The sequence below is a fragment of the Phytophthora cinnamomi genome, assembly GCF_018691715.1.
Source record: "Phytophthora cinnamomi strain GKB4 chromosome Unknown Contig0, whole genome shotgun sequence".
Taxonomy (NCBI): Eukaryota; Oomycota; class Peronosporomycetes; order Peronosporales; family Peronosporaceae; genus Phytophthora; species Phytophthora cinnamomi.
The window spans coordinates 3,246,420-3,266,156 of NW_027150933.1; the positions used below are offsets into that span (position 1 = coordinate 3,246,420).

Here is a 19,737-nt window from a genome sequence, read left to right on the forward strand (position 1 = left end):
CGTTGATTTCCGTCAGATCCTTGTTCACGTCCAGCAACGACAGATTCGCGATTTACAAGCTGAACTGAACACCCCGCACCACAAGCGGGTATCCACCTCAACTAAGCCAATTTCGACAACACAGAATGGTGACGGTGGTCAACGTCGAGTACAGCGCGTCATTAAGTCTGAGCAATCTATTCCAGCTGATGTCTATGCGCAGCTTCCCGTGCAAGACGGGAAACGACTCTGTCTCCGTTTCCTGTCAAACGCAGGCTGCAGAGCCAACAGTGGGAAGTCCTGCCTGTCCGCTAAGCGAGCTCACCTCGTTCCAGGATCACTCCACCCCCTGGTCAAGGACTTCATCGCAGAACGGTTTGGCGGACTTAAATTTGAATATGCTTCGTTATGACGCCATTCCAGCAGGGGTGTAGGCACGGCCGACGTGAAACACTACTCTAATTGCTGTCCAACTGCATGTGGCGCATCGCTGCCTGCTACGAAGTTCACACCGGCCCAAGCTACAGCCCCACTCGCGTCCTGTTTCGTCCCCAACAATCATTACATGACGGCTGGTCCGGAGCGAAGTCCCGGCTCGATGTCATCTCCGAGCTGTTTCGGCGCATCCTCCCCTATGGACCACCCCGCCGCTGATTTACCCAACCTTCACCAGGGAGAGCAGAAGTCAGGACCAATTTCTCTTTCGCAACACTCGGCAGCACTTGTGGCAGCGCGACTCGAAGAAAAACTGTTTCGTGAAGAGACTCGTCAAGCGGTCGCACGACAAAAGCTTGGGATTCGATTCACTCCACGCACAGCGCCACAGTCCAATGTTCTCGACGAAGTCGCGAAATCGTCAATTTCAAAAGTCATACGAGAGAATCACCTCGGCCTTGCTGACACTGTGCGTTTGTATCGCCACGAAACCAGTTCTGACAGCCAACCAAACAAGGCCCTCGATCCGGACCGGCTCAAGTTTCTCCTAAACGGGTACCCCCACTTGGCGACAATTATAAACATAGCGATTCAAGGTATAGCTCCGGTATGGGCCTCAGACCATCAGCATGCCTGTCGAGCTCCTAAACATCACTTATCGTTCGCGCGCAACCAAACCGCAGCTCTAAAGAGCATCCGTAAAGGTCAAGATACTGGCCGATTCCTAGTCGTCGACGCGGACATATTGGATCAGTGGGAGACCGTACACTGCAGCCCATTTGGCGCTGTAGAAAAAGCGACGTGGATCCTACCATCGAAGTCAGACTGATTCACGATTTATCATTTCCCAATGGGGCGTCCACGAACGACCTTCTCGACAAGTCGTGCCTGACTGACATTGATTACACCTACGTGACGGTGTTGGCGGCTCGGATCGAGTATCTTGCCGGTCAATTCCCTCGATGCACCATCAAAATGCTCAAAGGCGACGTCAAAGGCGCGTATCGGCACTTGATGACCCACGAGCTCCATGTGCATCACATGGCCGGCCTGATTCCTGAATTAAACGCATTAGTTATCGATCTTGCAGTCCCTTTCAGCTGGTCGGGCTCACCGCAGTACTACGGTGCCTTCGGCCGAGCGATCTCTTGGTTGGTTTCACACAACTCACCCGCAACAGTTGTTGAGTCCTCACATTGAGTACCGTTCTTTGGATATGAATGAGTAGACGACCACGTGATGATCGAAATCGACTCTGGTAATAGACTTCAACTCGCTGAGGCTACGCTACGGCACGCGATGTTAGCGGTTCTAGGGTCACGCTCCATCAGGGAGACCAAATTTTCAAGTGGGAGACTAGACTTACTGTATTGGGGTTGACTTGGGATACCAAGGAGCATACAGTATCAATTCCGCAGGACAAAATCATCAAAGGACTCTTTCGTGTCAACAATTTACTTGGTTAAGGGAAAGCCACACGTCACGAGCTCCAAAAGGTGCTGGGCAGTCTGCGCTACATCACAACGTGCATCAGAACAGCGAAGCCCTTCTTCCAGAATTTACAGTCCGCGATTCGACGGTGGCCTCGTTTCGGTCGAATGCCGTTGTCCGAATCAACCCGGTCCGATCTACAGTGGTTTGAACACATTCTTCGCCACGGCCATCTCTCCGAGCTGCCACTATGTATGTTCGGTTCGCTGTCTACATCACTGTTTCACATTTACATAGATGCATCCGACCTCGGTCTCGCTGTATTGAACCCTGCGTTCAAGGAATACGTTCAAATTCGGTTTGACAACGAAGAAATCCAGGGCATCACCTCAGGTTCACTGTCCATCAACGTCCGTGAGCACATATGCATTGCTCTCGCGATTTGGACATGGGGTGAGCAGTGGGCCAAGGCAGCGCTCTCCAGTATTCCCCACATTCGCTGCTGGAGCGATAATGCCTCGGCGGTGGCGTGGACAAATCGATTGACTAGCTACTGTACCGAGTCGCAAGAAATTAATCGAGCAATTAGTCTGGGAGAAGCAGTATTTAACATCCGGGTCTCAGCTGCGCATTTACCCGGTGCTACTAACCGAATGGCAGACGCCGCCTCAAGAGCTTGGCAAGAACCGCACGTGTCCATCTGGACTAACTTCTCTGTGCACTGGATGCAGGTTCCAATCCCGCCAAACTTGAGAAAGATCTACAAAACATTCTCGTCCAGCTACAGTCCGACTATCTGGGCGACTCGTCGGCAGAAAAATACACCTGGACGTGGAACCAGTGGACAGACTGGTGCAACTTCATGCAGTTTTCACCGTGGCTACCAACAACAAGACCCAGCAATCGTACCAACTCGCACTTTTCGCAGTCTTTTGCTGGCGCCACGGATTCGGTCGCCAGCAACAAGGCAATTCAGCTTCAACCATCCTCTCCAAGATCAGTCACATCTCTTGGAATCATCAGTACCAGCGAGGCTTCAGCGTCGGGCTATTGCCCGGACACAAACTGGCAATCACTGGTATGCGACGCCACGACAGGTCATCCGCAAGAAAGCACCCAGTCACTGTTCAGATTCTGCGCGCGCTCCATCGCCTCCTCAATTTCTCCACCACCCACTACCGGGTTCTGTGGGACGCTGCGGTCCTGGGTTACTTCTATTTGCTGCGGCGCTCCGAGTATCTTGCCAGCGGCAGAAAATCGCAGCCCTATGCCATCTCGAGGGACGATGTCACAGTATTAGACGACTCCAACAACCGTGTAAAACTCTGGGCCTGGCGGCAAAGATGAAAATTGGATTTCGCGGCAGTAAAACCGATCAATTTGGAGAAGGAACGTCACGGACGTTGTGTCGCTCGGAGGAATGCTGGTGTTGTCCGGTCCAAGCTGCTTGGTTCCTTACGAAGCATCACGAGGCCACCGGGGCACCCGCCAACACCCTACTATGTCAAATTTCCAAGGGCGACCAACTTCAGGTCTCTCACATAGCGGCGGCCCTGAAGCGCGCTGCGGCATCGGTCGGAGAGGATCCCGCCCGCTTTGGCTCGCACTCACTACGCAGCGGCGGTGCGACGGCTCTGTTCAAGGCGTGTGTCGACAGCCTCGCCGTCAAGAAGTTCGGCCGGTGGAAGTCTGATGCTGTTGAAAGATACACGGTGCTCAAGGACGATTTAACAGCCTCGCTCGCGCGCAGCATGCTCGGCAAACATGCATAGCAGCGTTTTAATAGGGCAACCTCCACGCCACTCCCTGGCAGCGAGGCGCTGCTAATCAAGTTTACCGTCGGGCCACCATGTGGCCGATCCCCCAGAACGACTTGAAGAAATATAATATATGTTATGTACTGTGGGACAGTGGAGTTCAGATGATTTATGCCAATATTCATCAACGACAGCATAACAGTGCGATGTTGCCTTTACGTTGGTCAAAACGGGGAAGGCCAAGGTAATGAGGGCTATAGCCTCGTTAACTTGTGCGGAAAGGCAGCAGCGAAATCAAGACAGTGAAGCGCACACGGAGGTATTGAAAACGATTGCCAAATTCCTCTCAGGGACCAATGGGGATGGTCCTGGTTTGGATCTTAAAATTCCTGTACAAGTTCATGTTCCCCTCCCTGGGACAACAGCAAACCTCGACGAGTTGTACAAGTCGAAATAATGGTAAGGAAGAGAGGGCTGAACTCGAACAACACCCTGGAAAACAGGTTTCGAATGGAACGATTCGCTCTACTTTGGTGCTGCAGCTGATGGATCTCATATATGATTGAAGTCGAGTTGTCAGAGACTATTCAAAATATGGTGCGTGAAAATATGTAGTTCTTCTCGATCACGCTGCTTATTGATGTGGATATAAACCTCCGACGCAACCGAAGCGCGCTGAGAACAGCAATGTGACTATGTTACATTTTGTTTAGGGCAAACTGACCCAGTACAGACAACGACGCAGAAATCCGGCATCACTTAATGCCATCCTCCATAGTAAATAGACGAACACTGTGCCCGACAAAAACATCCGGCAGGAAATGTCATTGGTCAAAACGTGGGTCAATTGTACAGAGATCGTTCATAAATGCATATGAATTTCAAAAAAAGGTATTCAATTTCAAATGGTTACCTCCGAATACCTCGGAATAGCCTTTTCGAAGCTACGGAATACAGTTCTTGCTGTAATAGATTCCCATGCAGCAATAGTTGAGTTAATCGCACGAATACGCTTTTCCTTAGGAGTACCGCCAGTGCATCTACTACTACTGTTTTTAATCGCTGATTTTAGAGGCTCCATTACCCCCACATCAAGCGGCTGACACAGTGCGGTGCTATTGGGTAGTAATGGGACCACCGTAGCGTTGGCTTCCTCGGCCACGATCCGCTGTCCTTCTTCCGAGACGTGGCAATCAAAGTTGTCAAGAAGAAGGACAGCGGGTGCATCTATTTCAAACTTTAATAGTTTTTCTACATAGAATCTCCACACGGAGCTGTCCATCCAAGCTTTTTCTTCAACGGTGTAGAAGTGTCCATCTGGGTATTCTTCGAGCTCGCCCTGTTCGAGCCGTCCACCGGGAACTCCACGGAAAATGAATAGAATTGGCAACTTTATTCCTAACAATACAAATTAGCAGTGAATATACAACATTAATACACAATAGCATATATGATAACAGATTGAGAAAAGCTTACCGTCATCCCGCACGATCAAAACTGCCGTCATACGGCCTGTGTGTTTGTTAGCGCCCGAAATACGCGCCGAATCTCTCCTTCCTTTGCCAGCCCACGACTTTATCGGCGACATGTCGAATAGAATCGCCGTTTCGTCCCCGTTGAGCACACCGCCGCCTCCGAAGGCTTCGTATTTTGCCCAAAACGAGAGAGCGAATTCAGCACGTGTTTCTTCAAGCTCCTCGTAAGATGTTTTTAGCAGATTGGGGCTTCTGTGACGAGAACCCGTTGCTGTTAAGCCATAAATTACAAGACAAATTTAAATACATCAATACACAGAACAATATAACAAATGTCATAGTATATTACCGATTAGCCAGTCGCTGGACCATGCGCTCGAGCGCGAGCGTACCCGTCTCCTTCTCATTCAAGTAGGAGGTCATCCACTCCGGCTGAATCTTCCACATGAACGCTATGATTCCAGCGGCAGACAGAACCTGCATAATAGACATAACCTTTAAAATATACAGTCCGTAGCAATTAACACCATTGTTGACTTACTTGTTCAAGCCGCCGCACGTCCTTCATGTACGTCAAAACCTCAGAGACGCAAGGAAATATTTCCTTGCACCCCTGACCTTTTAGCGTCTTCGACGTAGCGTTACCCGTACAGCCACGAATCGCTTCGGCTTGTTTAGTCCAGTCGTGGAGGGTACCTCGGGCGATATTTAGGCTGCGTGAGACATCCTTTATGCCGACTTGGTCAATCACTGCCAGCGGCTCGCGCTTCTTCTTAATGAAGTAGCTCCGCTCGATGCGCCTCATGACGCAGAATAGTGTGCGGATTTAGCGGGCACGCAGTGTGATTTTGGGTCCCAACCAGTCGTTATGTTTTGCTAGCGATTGGCCCAATATCTCGTTGCTGTGACATTTGATTGGATAATAATATATTTTGCTTTACTATCAGATCAGATGAGTACCACTGTACAATGCCGGACTTTTATATCGACCGGATTTCTGCGTCGTAAACCCTGGCAGATTTTACTGGGAGGCCATGAGTTTTTTAGCCGTACAAGATCTCCAGGGTGGTGAGCAGAAATGCTGCGATTGTCGTGGCGGGTATTGTTGAAAGACTGGAAACGAGTAAAATGACCAACAAGGGCGAAAGCAGTTCAGTATGCTCTCGTTACTATTTGGTGGAATGCAACGTCCACACTCCAGGAGGGATATTGCCTAGATTTGTCACGAGAACCGCAGGCGGCAGCAATGCAGATTCCATTGCCGAGAGCTAGCATTCAAGTATGCCCAGATATATGGTCTTAGCTGATCTCTTAGTTGATTCTCTCTGTAGGTCCAAAAATTCACTTAGGAATGCCCGGTTCCAGATCGCACCTTCGATCGTTTAGTCAGCTTCGATAAGCAACACTTTAGCTTTACGCAATCTTTGTGGCAACGTTTTGCATCTACCACCTCGAATATTCCAGAAAAGGCAGGTAGTCCGAGCTGTGCATCAACTGCCACTGATTCTTCTTCACCGTTTCGTATTAAGGTGAGGTACATTGCAGTCATTTAGTCCAGCTAACGACCAAGAAAATGCTCGTTACTTTCATCTTCACCGTCCTTTTCGGGAGGTTCCTCATCATCCGCGGCTTCTTCTTCATCAACGAAAGACGTGAGTTTTTTTTTTGCTTTTGACTGCGTTGACGTCATCCCGCCCAAATTCTTGGGTCGAAATCCCATTAGCTTCTCGAAGAGCAACGAGCTGTGCGCAGTGAGAACCGCATCGCCATCAGCTCTCGTCAAATAAGAAACGGCTCCCATGAGCTTCTTCATTGCAGAGCTGGATGCCTGCTCGGACACTCCTCTCACTTCGGACTCAAGAGTTGCGCTGGTGGTCGCCACGGGTTCTTAGGGATCTACTGCCGGTGCTAGCTGTCCGGATAGTGCTGATCGATCCATAAGATCTGTGGATGTCGTCGGGCGGGAAATAGGTGCAGCCGATGCAATATTGGAGCCGACGAGGAGGGCAACCGCAGCTGCGAGTATAGTGTAGATCGCACGCATGGTTTGGCGTTACTGGTCGGGATTGGTGTGGGGGCCGAAGGGAGAACAAGTTGTTCGGCCAGCTTCGAGTCGCCCGCAACCTGGTATGATAGCCAGGAAAGGTTTGATTCACTCACTTTCATGAAGTACAGTCTCGATCAGTGTATTCATTAAACTGGTGCCTTTGAATCCACCACTTTTCCAAGATATCTACACCAATGTAGAAAATAATATGTTACAACTGGAATACTCCATCCGTACAGTAATCCAGGTTTCGTGCTTATACAGACTACGAGTATGGGAGGAAGGACTGCTTTCATACATGTAAGGCGCATCCTATTTGCGGTGTTTCGGGTCAGCCATTAACGCCTGCGTTATGCAAAGGAACGTTGTCAGGTAGGCAACGAAATAGAGGTGAATGTCTGAAGAACTAGCTGTCCTATTAGTAGATTGGCACTTTAGGGGGGCGAGGGAGAATTGAGGAATGAAAGACCGCGAAGACTGGATGGGTGTTGGCGGTCAAGCAACGCACGAAACAATATTCCGATGAATATGTAGTCTGTAAGTAAACCCCGTAGGCGCACTCTACTACTTAAGTACTCAAGACTTGACACATCACATGTAAATCTGGTCTCATATTTTGCTGAATAGCACTGTAAATTGGCTAATGTATCTCTAATCCCCTCTCAAATCGCTTTTTAGAGTGCACCGCGCGCAAATTCAGACGCGTAACGTCGATTGAATCGATTCGATTCTGGAGTTGGAAGTGCACAAACCAACCAGTGCCTAAATACCTTCGTATAGTTCTATTCATGTGGACGATCTATTCAGCGATTCTTCATAGACTGCAATATCTATGGGAAAACTTTGTTTTGGTTCATTCGGCATTAAGATTTCCCAGGGCTCGGAAGGCTTATATCAACAAGATATTGCTGTCTTTTCGTGAGCGAGGGCTGAGTTGCAGAGACCCAGTCATTCGCTGAGTTGGCTACAGAGCAGCGCTTCAGCTGGAAGTTATGGCGCTGGTACAAGACAGACACAGTCGTTGGGGGGGGGGGGTCAAGCCCCGCGTAGGAGGATTCGCTGGCGCAGTTTTCTTAGGGTCGTGGTATCATCAAACGTGCAGTATATAGGTGGTGCGGATGAAATTCACGCGTGATGTACATTCATGTAATACTACGAATGATCTGCATCGCATTCATTAAAAACGAGTTAGTGTTAACAGGAGTTATCGGTGGCAACCCACGTGGACAAACTCGGAAACGTGAGTACTCTACAGACACACTTGTATGACCGACTACGTGACGACAGCGATGTCGGCCTACTTGTCGTCATTTTTAGTACTCGTTAGCGGTCGTATTAGCTAAGTGAGCAACAATGCACCTCAATTCAAAAACAAACAAAATAAAAAACAATACTCGTCGTCGTTGGCCTACCGGTCCTCAACTTGTGCTCGGAAAAACGAAAGAAGAACAGAAGGAGGAGAAAAAAGATGACACCGGTTTCACGCTGGGAGTTTCTGTCCCCATGGAGTTCTGTGTTAAAGTGGCGTCTCGGGTATTGTCCAAAAGCGACGACTGGGGTGGCTTGGTTGGCATCCTCTGGATGAATCTTCGCGCTCATTCCAACAAAGAAGTGACGCTTTGGCGTTGTTGGTGTCCGTAGCACACGCCGACAAAGCAGATTGTCTCCGTTTATTAGAGGAACACCGCGAGGCGCCAATTACAGATTCCCCAAGTCATGTAGTTAGTTCTCAAAGTAGATTTTCAGGAAACATATCGCCAGATCTCATGATTCACTACTAGAGCGCTCTGCAACGTAACTTATTTCAGACGAATGAATTAACTTTAAAAAATCGTGTACAAGTCCCTAGCAGAAACGTTTTACTGCAGTCTACCGCTAGTCCTCATTTCCCTCCACGACCGAGTCTCCTCTCGCGTAGGAGAGCGCATGGCCACGAAGCTCGGGCTCTTCCGGCCATCCACCGAGCTCAACTTCCTGTCATTTTCCTCGTCTTGAATCGGGGACAGCACCACCACCGACAGAGCTGGTTCTTCCGTGCAGTTATCCACTGCGATGGCGTGCGCGTCCTTCGGAGCACCTCTCGGGTAGATGAAGGTGAGGCTCAGCTGGATCACGCCCAGTGTGAACCCGGCGATGTTGGGCGCCAGGATGAACGCGTTGCCCACCAGCGCGGCGTAAAACCCCCAGCAGAAGCTGTTGAACACCACCACGACCCCCATCGTAAACGGCATGGACGACGCCGTCTTGGTCTGGATGACCCTCACGATAGTGGCCATGGGGGATGCGTACATGACGACGGTGGTCGTCACCGTGATGAAGCCCATGGTCGTCCCCACATCATGTCGAGTTTGGCCCGTTCTACCCGTGAGCGCGAGCCATCCGTAGATGGTCACCACCACGCAGACTACAAAAGACCCGATGAAGATCCTCATGGTGGCGCGCTTGTAGTCCGTCCACCGGTAGAAGAAGTAGGCCAGGATGCCGCCCACCACGACGCCCAGCACGGACGTCGCGAACAGCGGCAGCATGTCGTCGATGGCGTACGCGTAGTACAGCAGTGCGTAGCAGTTGGTGTAGAGCAAGACACAGGGCATGACCGACATGTCCCCGGTGTTGCGGTTCTTGCGCCAGCGGTTGAAGTCGGGCATGAGCGAGATCCGCAGCATGACGGTGGTGATCACGGTCAGCACCTTGGCCACGATCACGGCGGTCTCGTGCCCGCTCATTGTTAAACGGAGGACAAATGCTCTACGGTCGAGTCGACGAATTCGATAGTGGCAGCGCTCGGTGACCCCGAGACTTTCGTCTCCGACGAATCGTCTGTACGACTCCGACTCCATGAAGATGCGCAGTGGTCATCTAATCAGCGCCATTGATCGGCTGCAGCGCATTTCGCAGGTCCGGCCGTGGGAATCGCGTACATACCACAAGAAGATGAGAGCGGACGTTCGTGAGCCAACCGATCTCCGGCGGTTATCAGGTCAAGGTCGCCGCTACGCTCGACTCGTTCACTGCAGCCAGTCCATGAGGTAGATGTTGTTCCTCTTGGCAAACACGACCACCTTGTCGCGCTGGACGAGCTGCGGGTGGTGGTGGAACAGCCACTGCAAGACCTCGAGGTGCTCACCCCTGCTGGCGGCCACGGCAGCGGCGGGTGAGCAGCCTTCGGACCGAGCGAAGTGCAGGAACAGGATCACCTCCAAGTGTCCGTTTGCTGCGGCGCCGTCCATCGCCTCGCGCGTGCAGCCCTCGCTGCGGTTTCGATGAAGCCACTGCACGACTGCGAGGTGGCTGTTCCGGGCCGCACCGTCCATTGCGGCGAGTGTGCAGCCTTCCCGGCGGTGCTGGTGGAGCCATTGAACAAGGTGGAGATGACCGCCGGCAGCGGCGCGGTCCATGGTGTCTGCTGTGCAGCCCTCGCTGCGGTTCCGGTGCAGCCACTTGACGATCTCGAGGTGGCCGTTCCCCGCGGCACCGTTCATGGCCTCGCGGGTGCAGCCCTCGCTTCGGTTGGCGTGCAACCAGAGGAGAACACGCAGGTGTGGCGGCGGCATCCATTGCCTTGCGCGTGCATCCTTCAGCTCGGCGCTCATGGAGCCACCGAACGATGGACAAGAAGCCACCTCTCGCCGCGCCGTCCATCGCTGCACTCGTGCAGCCTTCAGCTCGGTGCTCAAGCAGCCACTGCACAACTCGTTCGTGCCCGTTTGAAGCAGCTCCGGCCATGGCCAGCGTCGTGCAGCCTTCGGATCGATGAACGTGCAGCCATTTGACGACCTCGAGGAACCCGTGCGTCGCTGCGCCATCCAGGGCTCTCGTCGTGCAGCCCTCTGTTCGATTCGCGTGAAGCCACTGGACGACGTCCAGGTGTCCGTGCTCCGCTGCAGCACGGGCGTACACCCGTCTCTCGAGTGCTTGAGCAGCCACTGGACGACGTCCAACTGGCCTGCACCTGCTGCGAGATCCATCGTCCGCCCCGAGCTGATGCCGTTGAAGCTCTTTTTGAGCCACTTGACCACTTTGAGGTGGCCGTGGCGGGCTGCATCGTCCACAGAGATCGACGGTCCTGCTGGTGGGAGGCGCTGAGCTGCTACGCTGTGGTCTGCCATCCACTTGAGCACGTGCAAGTGTCCGTGAGCTGCAGCCGCGCTGAAAGTCGCCAACGTGGCCTGCTCAAGCCCGCTATTGTGGAGCTCCTTAACGAGTGCAAGGTTCCCGTTCTGCGCGGCCAAGTCCAGCCGCTTCACTCGTCGCGTCACGGTTGCGTGCTGTTCGAGCCATCGGATGGTCTGCACGTGGTTCTTCTCCGCTGCTGCCTCCATCTCACGAGCTCCCCAGAAAACATTGTCGTGGTGGTCGTAGAGCCACTGCAGCACGTCGAGCCGTCCGTGTCTTGCACCCTCCTCCACCGCTTTGGTGACAAGTCCTCCAGGGAGAAATCGCAGTAGCCAACGGAGCACCTCGTAGTCTCCTCGGATCGCCGCGTGAATTGACCCCAAGTGAACTCAGCGAAGTGTCCAAGAACATCGAGATGCAGTTCACTACGTGCGGCAGTGCCGCCACCTCAGAATGCAATTGACACACGACCATCACGCTCATCAGCGGCGGCACTTGCGGAGTGGAGACCGTTGTCGAAGGTGGCTTCGGCATCCAGGACATCGTTGTGAGTTGCGGAATTCACTATAACCAAGGGAACAGAGCAGGCGGAAGCGAAGAAAGTGTTCGACACGACACGCCGCAACTAGCGAAGAGGCCACCAAGGCCAGACGCAAGTCAGAAATCGATGCAGACGGTGGGATGCCGTTGCATGAAGATGAAGGTGTTCGATTCCACACGACGATTGCTCGTGGAAATGCAATGAATACCGGTGTATTACATGAAGCTGCGCTACTGGCGATCAATAGATACCGACGAAAGGCAGCGCGTGGAGGGCGAGCGGATCGCGATGAAATCGAGGCTGTCCTTACGGTCGAGTTTGTCCTTGCCGGGGGTTGCGAGAATTATCGAGAGAGAAGCTTCGTCGTCCGATGCTGGGTAGACTACTGCGGTCTCGGGCTGCAGGTCGGAGCCGCTCGAGCTTGGGTAGATGGCGTAGACGGCCATCTGAATGGACGAGAGCACGAATCCCATGACGTTCGGGATGAAGACCCAGATATCCTTGATCATGACGGAGTACACGATCCACACGGCACCGTTCGTGAAGTTCGCCAGCGATAGCGTGAAGGGCATTGAGGCCGTCGACTTGGCTCGTACCACGCGGCGGATAGTGGCGAGCGGGGACCCACACAGCACCACAGACGTCACGATCGAGATGGCTCCGAACGCAGTGCCCACTGAATCGTCGGACTGCCCGGTCAAGCCGCACACACCGAGGGTGCCGTAAGCGCACACGAGTACGATGAACAGCAGCGCCCTCAGCAAAATCCGGTGCACCGCTCGACGGTCGTCTGTGTAGTAATAGAAGACGAATGTGAACCCCGAGCATGTGATCAATCCAAGCACCGCCGTCGCCAGCAGCGGGAAAATGTCGTCCGAGAGGTAGCCGTACCAGACTAGCACCACGCAATTGGTGAACAGCGTCACAACCGGGAGGACCTGCACCTCGCCCACTTTCTTGGCCGTGTGGATGCGTCGGAAGTCCGGGAACGGCGAGAACCGCACGAAGACGGCGGTAACGATCGACAGCACTTGGAACACGCTTTGAGCTGCGCTCATGTCTTTGTGGTCTATGAGGTCTTGAACTGTGCTCGACGAGGCACAAACGATAATGAGCGACTGGTTTGTGCCGGCCATGGCAAACTTCAGCAGGCTTGCGAACCGATCCATTACCACCTCCGAGCAATCGCGGCGAGGAGGGCGCGCAATCCGCTGGTTATGTCGCAACAGCTTCAACCTGGCACGCAGCAACGGTTTTGACAAGAGCTACAGCTATTGCAGAACGAGGAGCTTCATGGTGGTACATTACAGGTAGTTGGATGTGCTAGTGACGACTGACCGAGGACAATTGCCGTGCGACGGGAGATCGGATGGCAACGTAGTCGAGGGTGTCCTTGGGGAGATTGAGACTGCCCTTCCTCGCCAAGCGCTCGCTTTCCTGTGTGTTGCTGGTGACGATAACTGAAAGCGAGGCCTCGCGCTCGTAGTCGGTAATGGCGCCTGGGTGGTCGATCATGGCGGACTCATTCGACTTCGACGTCGGGTAGATAGCGTAGAGGATCAGCTGGATCGTCGTGAGCACGCAGCCGAAGGCGTTGGGGAGCAACACCCAGAGGTCCACGGTGATGACGGCGTAGATGACCCAGCACACGCTGTTGAAGAAGTTGGCCAGACACAGCGTGAAGGGCATCGAGGCCGTCGACTTGTTGCGGATGACTCGCCGGATCGTGGCGAGCGGTGACCCGTACAGTCCGATAGATGTACCGATTGAAGTGGCACCCATGGCCGTCGCTAAAGAGGACTTCGACTGCCCCGTGACGCCTGCAACGCCGATAGCGCCATACAAACACACCAGCACTATGACCGCGAAAGCTGCGGCGCAGATCCGGTGCACGGTGGGCTTGTCGTCCGTGAAGCGGTAGAAGACGGCAATGAAGCCGCCGCAGGTGATGAGCCCCATGATGGCCGTGACGAAGAGCGGGAAGATGTCCTCGGACAGGTATCCGTACCAGACCAGCACGACGCAGTTGGTGAAGAGCATCACGACGGGCAGGATCTGCACCTCGCCCGTGCTCTTGGCTCGGTACACGCGCCGGAAGTCTGGCCACGGCGCCACCCGCACGAACATGGACGAAATGATCGTCAGCACTTGGAACGTGGCCTCTAGCGCGCCCATATCCAGATAGTATTTAAGCTTATCCGAAGACTGTAGACTGGATGACTGCAAAATGGAGAATGGACCGGTGCACTGCAACACGCGAGTGATGGCCGCGATGGTCACAAAACGGGCCGACCAATCGACAACGGCAACGGCACCGCGCGCAATCGGAGACTTGTGGGCGCGACATCATCGTCTCGAGTGTCGCTTTGGACGCGGTTATCGGCCAATCGGAGCGCGATTGTTCCCAGTCCCTAGCCGCAGCACGGTGATACACTTCTCACGACAATCACCTGAAACTCGGCCGTTGCAACTGCATCTAACGCTGAAGCAACGGGCAATGCAAGTTCTTCTGGTCGATGAAGGCGTTGGCTGTTGCATTCTTGCTGGCTTTATAAGCAATCGAAGTACCCAACTGAAATGTGCAGCTTTTGCCACTGGAACGCCGATCATGGTACAGTTTGCCTGTTCTGTATGTTTACAAAAAGTGTAGCTGCCTACTGTATCTGCTGCTACATGTATTAGTTGGACTGCAACCTATGTACTGTATCTACACTCGAGTCGATATCGAAGGGTATCTTGCCAGCAGTGATTGGATGGCCACGAGCTGTCCTTGCGAGTGAGCCCGACTTCCGTGACGATACCGTAACGGACAGCGAGGCGTGGCGCCACAACGTGGGGTCAATCACGACAGACGGGAGCCCCGCCTTGGACCGGACGGGTAGATGACGTAGGGCGCGAGCTGGGTGGTCGTGAGGACGCCTCTGACGGCGTTAGGGATCAGCACCAACAAGTCCGAGATGACGACCGTGTACGCGATCCAGCACACGCTGTTGAAGAAGTTCATGAGGCACATGGTGAAGGATATCGAGGCGGTGGACTTCGTTGCCACCACATTCCGGATCGTGGCTTGCGGCGAGACATAGGTACCGATAGCTGTGTCGATGGAAATGGCGCCGAATCAGGGGTCGGATATTAAAGCAAAAAACTGTACAGTCAAAACTGTTTATATGATCCTCCCTATTTGAGCTTTGCCATTTATTCGATGCAAGCTTTGTTGCTACCAAATATTTTACTTAGTTTTTGTATAACCGCTGTTTATATGTATATAAGGTATATGAGTCACATTTTGGAGAACCAAATTAGGTCTAACCTGTTTATTTGATTCACACTGTTCACGACCACACACTCTTCAAAGCCCCCACTGCTCAACGCCCAACGCCCAACGCAAGCCCCCTTCCCTCGCAATGTCTCCTCGCACCTGTCTGATGCTAGAACAAAAGCTCCAAGTGCACCTAAAGCTCAAGCAGAATCCTGGCATGAACAACCCCATGCTCGCTGAGTGGATCTACGCGACGTTCAAGGCCCGGGTCAGCCGTGCCATACTTGCCCGACTGCGCAACCTGCCTTCTTCCTACTTCAGCCACGTCGACCTGAGTGCAACGAAGAGCTTTACAGACTGTGACCGCTTTGGTTCGGGAGACTACGGTGAAGGCAAAGCGGCAGCGAGTTATGCGCGATTACTTTACGTGCACCACATAATTTTTTTTAACTGAGTCCATTTTATATGAGTCATTGTTGTAGATGCCACCAACGGGGCCTCATATAAACAGGTTTGACTGTATAGCACTCGAAAATCTCCCGGAATAATCATTGCAATACTCAAGGGTACAGTAATACATAATTATATTGAAAAATGGCAGTACATGTAATACAAATATTAGTGGAATTTTAGTATGTGATTTTGTATGTACGCCAGGAATGCTGCAATAATAATGATGAATATATCTTACAGGTGGAGAAATGCCATAATTACTGTATTTATATTATTATTTTCGACCCCAGCGCCGAATGTAGTCCTGATTCCGCCTTCGTCTGCCCTGTCGTTCCTGTCGGCCCCAGGACGCCGTAGGTCGTCACGGGGAGAACGACAGCTAGAGCAACGACGCAAACTTTGTGCACCGCCTGTCGACCGTCCGTCCAGCGGTAGTAACGTTAGATGGCCAGCCGCACGGACGAGATGGTGGTCAGTCTCCAACCCAGACATGCAATAGTAAGAATAGGTGCAGTGCTGTTGAGGATGCTTGAGTTGCACGAGGCAAAATTGATAATGGCGATGAACAAGCAACGAGAGGTGATATATGAGATAGTCGAGCATGTTGTCTTTTATCGGTCAGGATTAGCCAGCGGTTGAAGTCGAAAGCCGCATCAAAATGGTGGTGACGATAGTCAGCACCTTGTCCACGGTCGCGGCGGCCTCATGTCCACTCATGTTTTAATACCCTCTGTTTAAAAACGGAGGGTCTTCAGTCTGGTCCGCGCTCTCGAAGGCAAACTGAGCGATGGTGGCACGAGCTCCCAATGATCGGCATCTCCACTCTTTCATGATGCACAATGCATTGTCAATGCCTTGGCGGTCAAGCTGACCGCCTATCGCTGGTTGAACTCGTTGGATTTTGTGTGGCGTTAGTGCTGAGAAGAGAAGAGCGACTCCTGACCACGATAAGAAGGGTGGGACGCCCTCGCAGCTCAGAGCGAGCTGAACAGCCCGAAATTTTCTGGTGGTATCGAAGTGCATTGTACAATCTGCACTGGTCGGTCGAGTCACTGCCCTCCTTCTTGTACTGTAGAGAGATTGCCAGGTTGTGAGTGCTCGCTGTGAAGCCAACGTTAGTTAAGGCTTAGCGGCGCCAAATGCAAATGTCCAGGACTTCATACGACCAGCGAAAATGTTCTATGAGACATGAACCTGATTGCGCGCCATCACATCAGTGATTGCTCGCAAAAAGTGCAGGTGGACATATCGGTGATGCCCTGTGTTCTGCTATACACCAACAGCTACGCGCTGTTCTACTATCGACATGCTTCCGCTGTTCGCGACGTCGGTGCTGGGCGAGGATTTCTGGCCTACTTTTTCTACCGGTATGAAGATCTTCACGTCGTGTGCGTGCTCCCAACGGTATATAACGCACTTGCTATTGTTGGCTTCACGGGACAATCGTGATCGGCTACAGGGACCACGCTGGCTTCATCACCATTGCAACGACTGTGGGGATGTATGGGTCGCCGATGGCCATCATCGTGCGCGTTATTCTAACAGACGGCGTCGTGAATGACTTTCACTATGGGCATCGTGGGGGTCATGAACAGTGTTTGCTGGATTATGCAATTTTCTCTAGAGAGCTACGTGTTCATTCTGGCGCCGAATATCGCGGGATTAACCTTGGGCTCCAGCCAGTTGATCCTCGCATTTGTTTCCCCGAATAAGACCTCAAAAGAAACCCAGATCATCGAAGATGAAGAACTTCGCGGCCAACCAGCGCTGTCTATTGTATTTTGTTGCCTATTGAAGATGAAGATCACGCGGAAATTGAGTTCTGTGGATGATCGAAAGAGTTCGAGCTTCATAGCGATCCGTTCTTCGAGCTGTGGAGAGACTCGGTCGGGGAGAGAAATGAGAAGTAGCGGTTGACAGCAGTGAATGCTTGTTAGCATTTGTCCGAGATACCCAAGTACAATGACCAGAGTAGCGCAAACATAATTTTCCCAACATGACTTCGGTGCCGTTATAAGTCGTTTTGGCGGGCAGTCAGACATCCCGTATGACTCAAAGTGCAGGTAACGCAAACACCTGAAGCAGAAACGGTTGGATCCGAGGCAAAGCAATTTTCCGCTCTCTTCTGCCTACAACTGTGCCCTTCCTGAAGTGCAAAAGTTTCGGCGATCGTTGATCGTTAATCTTGTTTTTTTGCGTGGTCACGGACGAGCAACTCGACCATCGAGTCACACTCGAATTCGCGTTCAAGGCCACACGCATCGCTATCGAGACCAAGGCCAATTACACCTGATGAGTGCACACGAAATTGCCATCGACGTCTTCAAGTGGCTAACACTCGCTACGACCATAATGCTACGAGTTTCACTGCTTCCAGACTTTCGACGGATGCACAAGAATCACAGCACCGGCGACATGTCCGTGATGCCATGTCTGCTACTCTTCACGAATTGTTACGCGGTCATGTTCTACTCTCTCGCTATCGACAACATTTTGCCACTTTTTGCAGTGTCCATCCTGGGAATCGTTACGGGGGTCTTCTTCAATTACTTCTTCTACCGCTGGGCAGTAGACAAGCGCGCTGTCGCTTACGCCTTCATTGGATCATTCATTGTGTGCATTCTCGTGACAACGTACAGTGTCCTTGCGCTAACTGGACACACGGGACAATCTGATGCCTCAATTAGCACAACCTTGGGCTTCATTACCATCGGAACAACCCTCGGGCTCTACGTGTCGCCGATGGCCACAATTGCACGGGTCCTTCGAACCAAAACTGCATCGTCAATGCCCTTCACAATGGGGGTCGTGAATGTCTTCAACAGTTTTGCTGGGGAACGTACGGCGCCCTGATCGGCAATATGTTCATCCTCGGTCCAAACATCGTAGGATTTATACTGGGCTGCACTCAGTTGGTGCTGACGTATATGTATCGGCGCCAGGATGCTGTATCGAAGGAGGAGGTGGGTGATGAGGGTCAGCTTTCTGTTGTAGTTTTATCACCGGGCCAGGAGAAAAAGATTGTCTCTTCGACCAGAGAGAAGAGTCCAAGTTTTGTGACATTGAACTCTCCGTTTCACGATGATCCCAGCAGTCAGCCAGAGGTAGCTGCACGAAGCAGTGATGCGGATCAAACTAACACATAATTGTGTGGTTCTTTGAACAGAAAGATGACACCTTAAAATGAATTTTATTTTGGGCGTGTGACCTCAATATTCTTTCTATTTTAACATATTGTATGTTGTCGAAAAACTTGTGTAAAACGAAATCGAAGAAGAGTTTCTTTCGCTTTATACGAGTGTTTTATGTTTAATTTTAAATGTCCGATTATGTACGAATTTTGATTGGCCAACTTTAAACGTGATTATCTCGAAAACTCCAAATGGTGGCTAGGCATCTTTTTGTTTGACGCGGCCTCAAATATACATTAACGGGGTGGGAGTGCTAAACATCAATTCGAGTTACCTATGTGACACTTTTTTGTTGGGCAGAGTATGACTTCATTTACCTGTCGGCGCTTTCTCTCACTTTCCATTTCGCCATACTCCATGAACTCTCCCATTAAACGGACGAACCGACGCACCCTAGCATCCTTATCATACTACAATTCGTTTTAAGTTGAGGTACATTTCAGTCACTAAACTTGCTCAACGATCCAGAAAATGTCCGGCCCCCGGATACTTACAAGTCATTTGGGTGTGTGCTGGCTACTTTGAATTGTGCCAGCAAAAGCGTACCATCTAAGGTGCGCTGTTGTTGTTGTTGGAGGTGCGGCGGACGCCCTCCTGATCCGGGTGTGTGTCCATCCAGTGATCAATGTCCGCTTGGAGTGACGCGATCACTGTCGTCCAACACGAAGGCAGTTGTGCCATGTCAGCTGCCGTTACTTGGGTGCTCTTCTTGGAATCCACACTCGTAAAAGTACCCGCTAAGGGAAAGGTCGCTCAGGAGTGAGGGACACATTTGGCAGCCTAGTTGTCGGCTGGACAGCACCAAGGAGAGCTCGTGCGTTCGCTGATGGCGTTCATGGCGATGTCGCCAGAGCGAGAGCCACCGGACACAGGACCACCACCTGGTGACACGACGGATCAAGTGGACAAACCAACAACAACGACAAGGCTCAGTGAGGAAGTCTCGAGCATGGAGAACTCAGGTGCGGAAGGAGGGGCTGGAGAAGGCTAGGTAACGATCGACCCTTCACAGTCCCCACACCAAACTTGCGCCTCAGCTCCGAGTACAAATAC

At 52.1% G+C, this 19,737-nt stretch overlaps 4 protein-coding genes across 4 annotated transcripts; all 4 read right to left on the reverse strand.

Annotated features, from left to right (window-relative positions):
- Positions 1-5,290: 5,290 nt before the first annotated feature.
- Positions 5,291-5,645, reverse strand: IUM83_02126 (uncharacterized protein; the record flags this gene model as incomplete). The annotated part of the gene is made up of 3 exons (XM_067926024.1): positions 5,291-5,348; positions 5,427-5,554; positions 5,619-5,645. 3 exons carry the CDS (start codon positions 5,643-5,645, stop codon positions 5,291-5,293), a joined length of 213 nt encoding a protein of 70 aa, XP_067801036.1.
- A 3,338-nt stretch (positions 5,646-8,983) lies between these two features.
- Positions 8,984-9,850, reverse strand: IUM83_02127 (3-like protein; the record flags this gene model as incomplete). The annotated part of the gene is made up of 1 exon (XM_067926025.1): positions 8,984-9,850. The coding sequence occupies one exon, from the start codon at positions 9,848-9,850 to the stop codon at positions 8,984-8,986; it is 867 nt and encodes a 288-aa protein (XP_067801035.1).
- A 282-nt stretch (positions 9,851-10,132) lies between these two features.
- Positions 10,133-11,623, reverse strand: IUM83_02128 (Ankyrin repeat protein; the record flags this gene model as incomplete). Its single annotated transcript, XM_067926026.1, has 1 exon — positions 10,133-11,623. The coding sequence occupies one exon, from the start codon at positions 11,621-11,623 to the stop codon at positions 10,133-10,135; it is 1,491 nt and encodes a 496-aa protein (XP_067801034.1).
- Positions 11,624-12,011: 388 nt separating this feature from the next.
- Positions 12,012-13,956, reverse strand: IUM83_02129 (MtN3-like protein; the record flags this gene model as incomplete). The annotated part of the gene is made up of 2 exons (XM_067926027.1): positions 12,012-12,992; positions 13,120-13,956. The coding sequence occupies 2 exons, from the start codon at positions 13,954-13,956 to the stop codon at positions 12,012-12,014; spliced, it is 1,818 nt and encodes a 605-aa protein (XP_067801033.1).
- Positions 13,957-19,737: the final 5,781 nt, after the last annotated feature.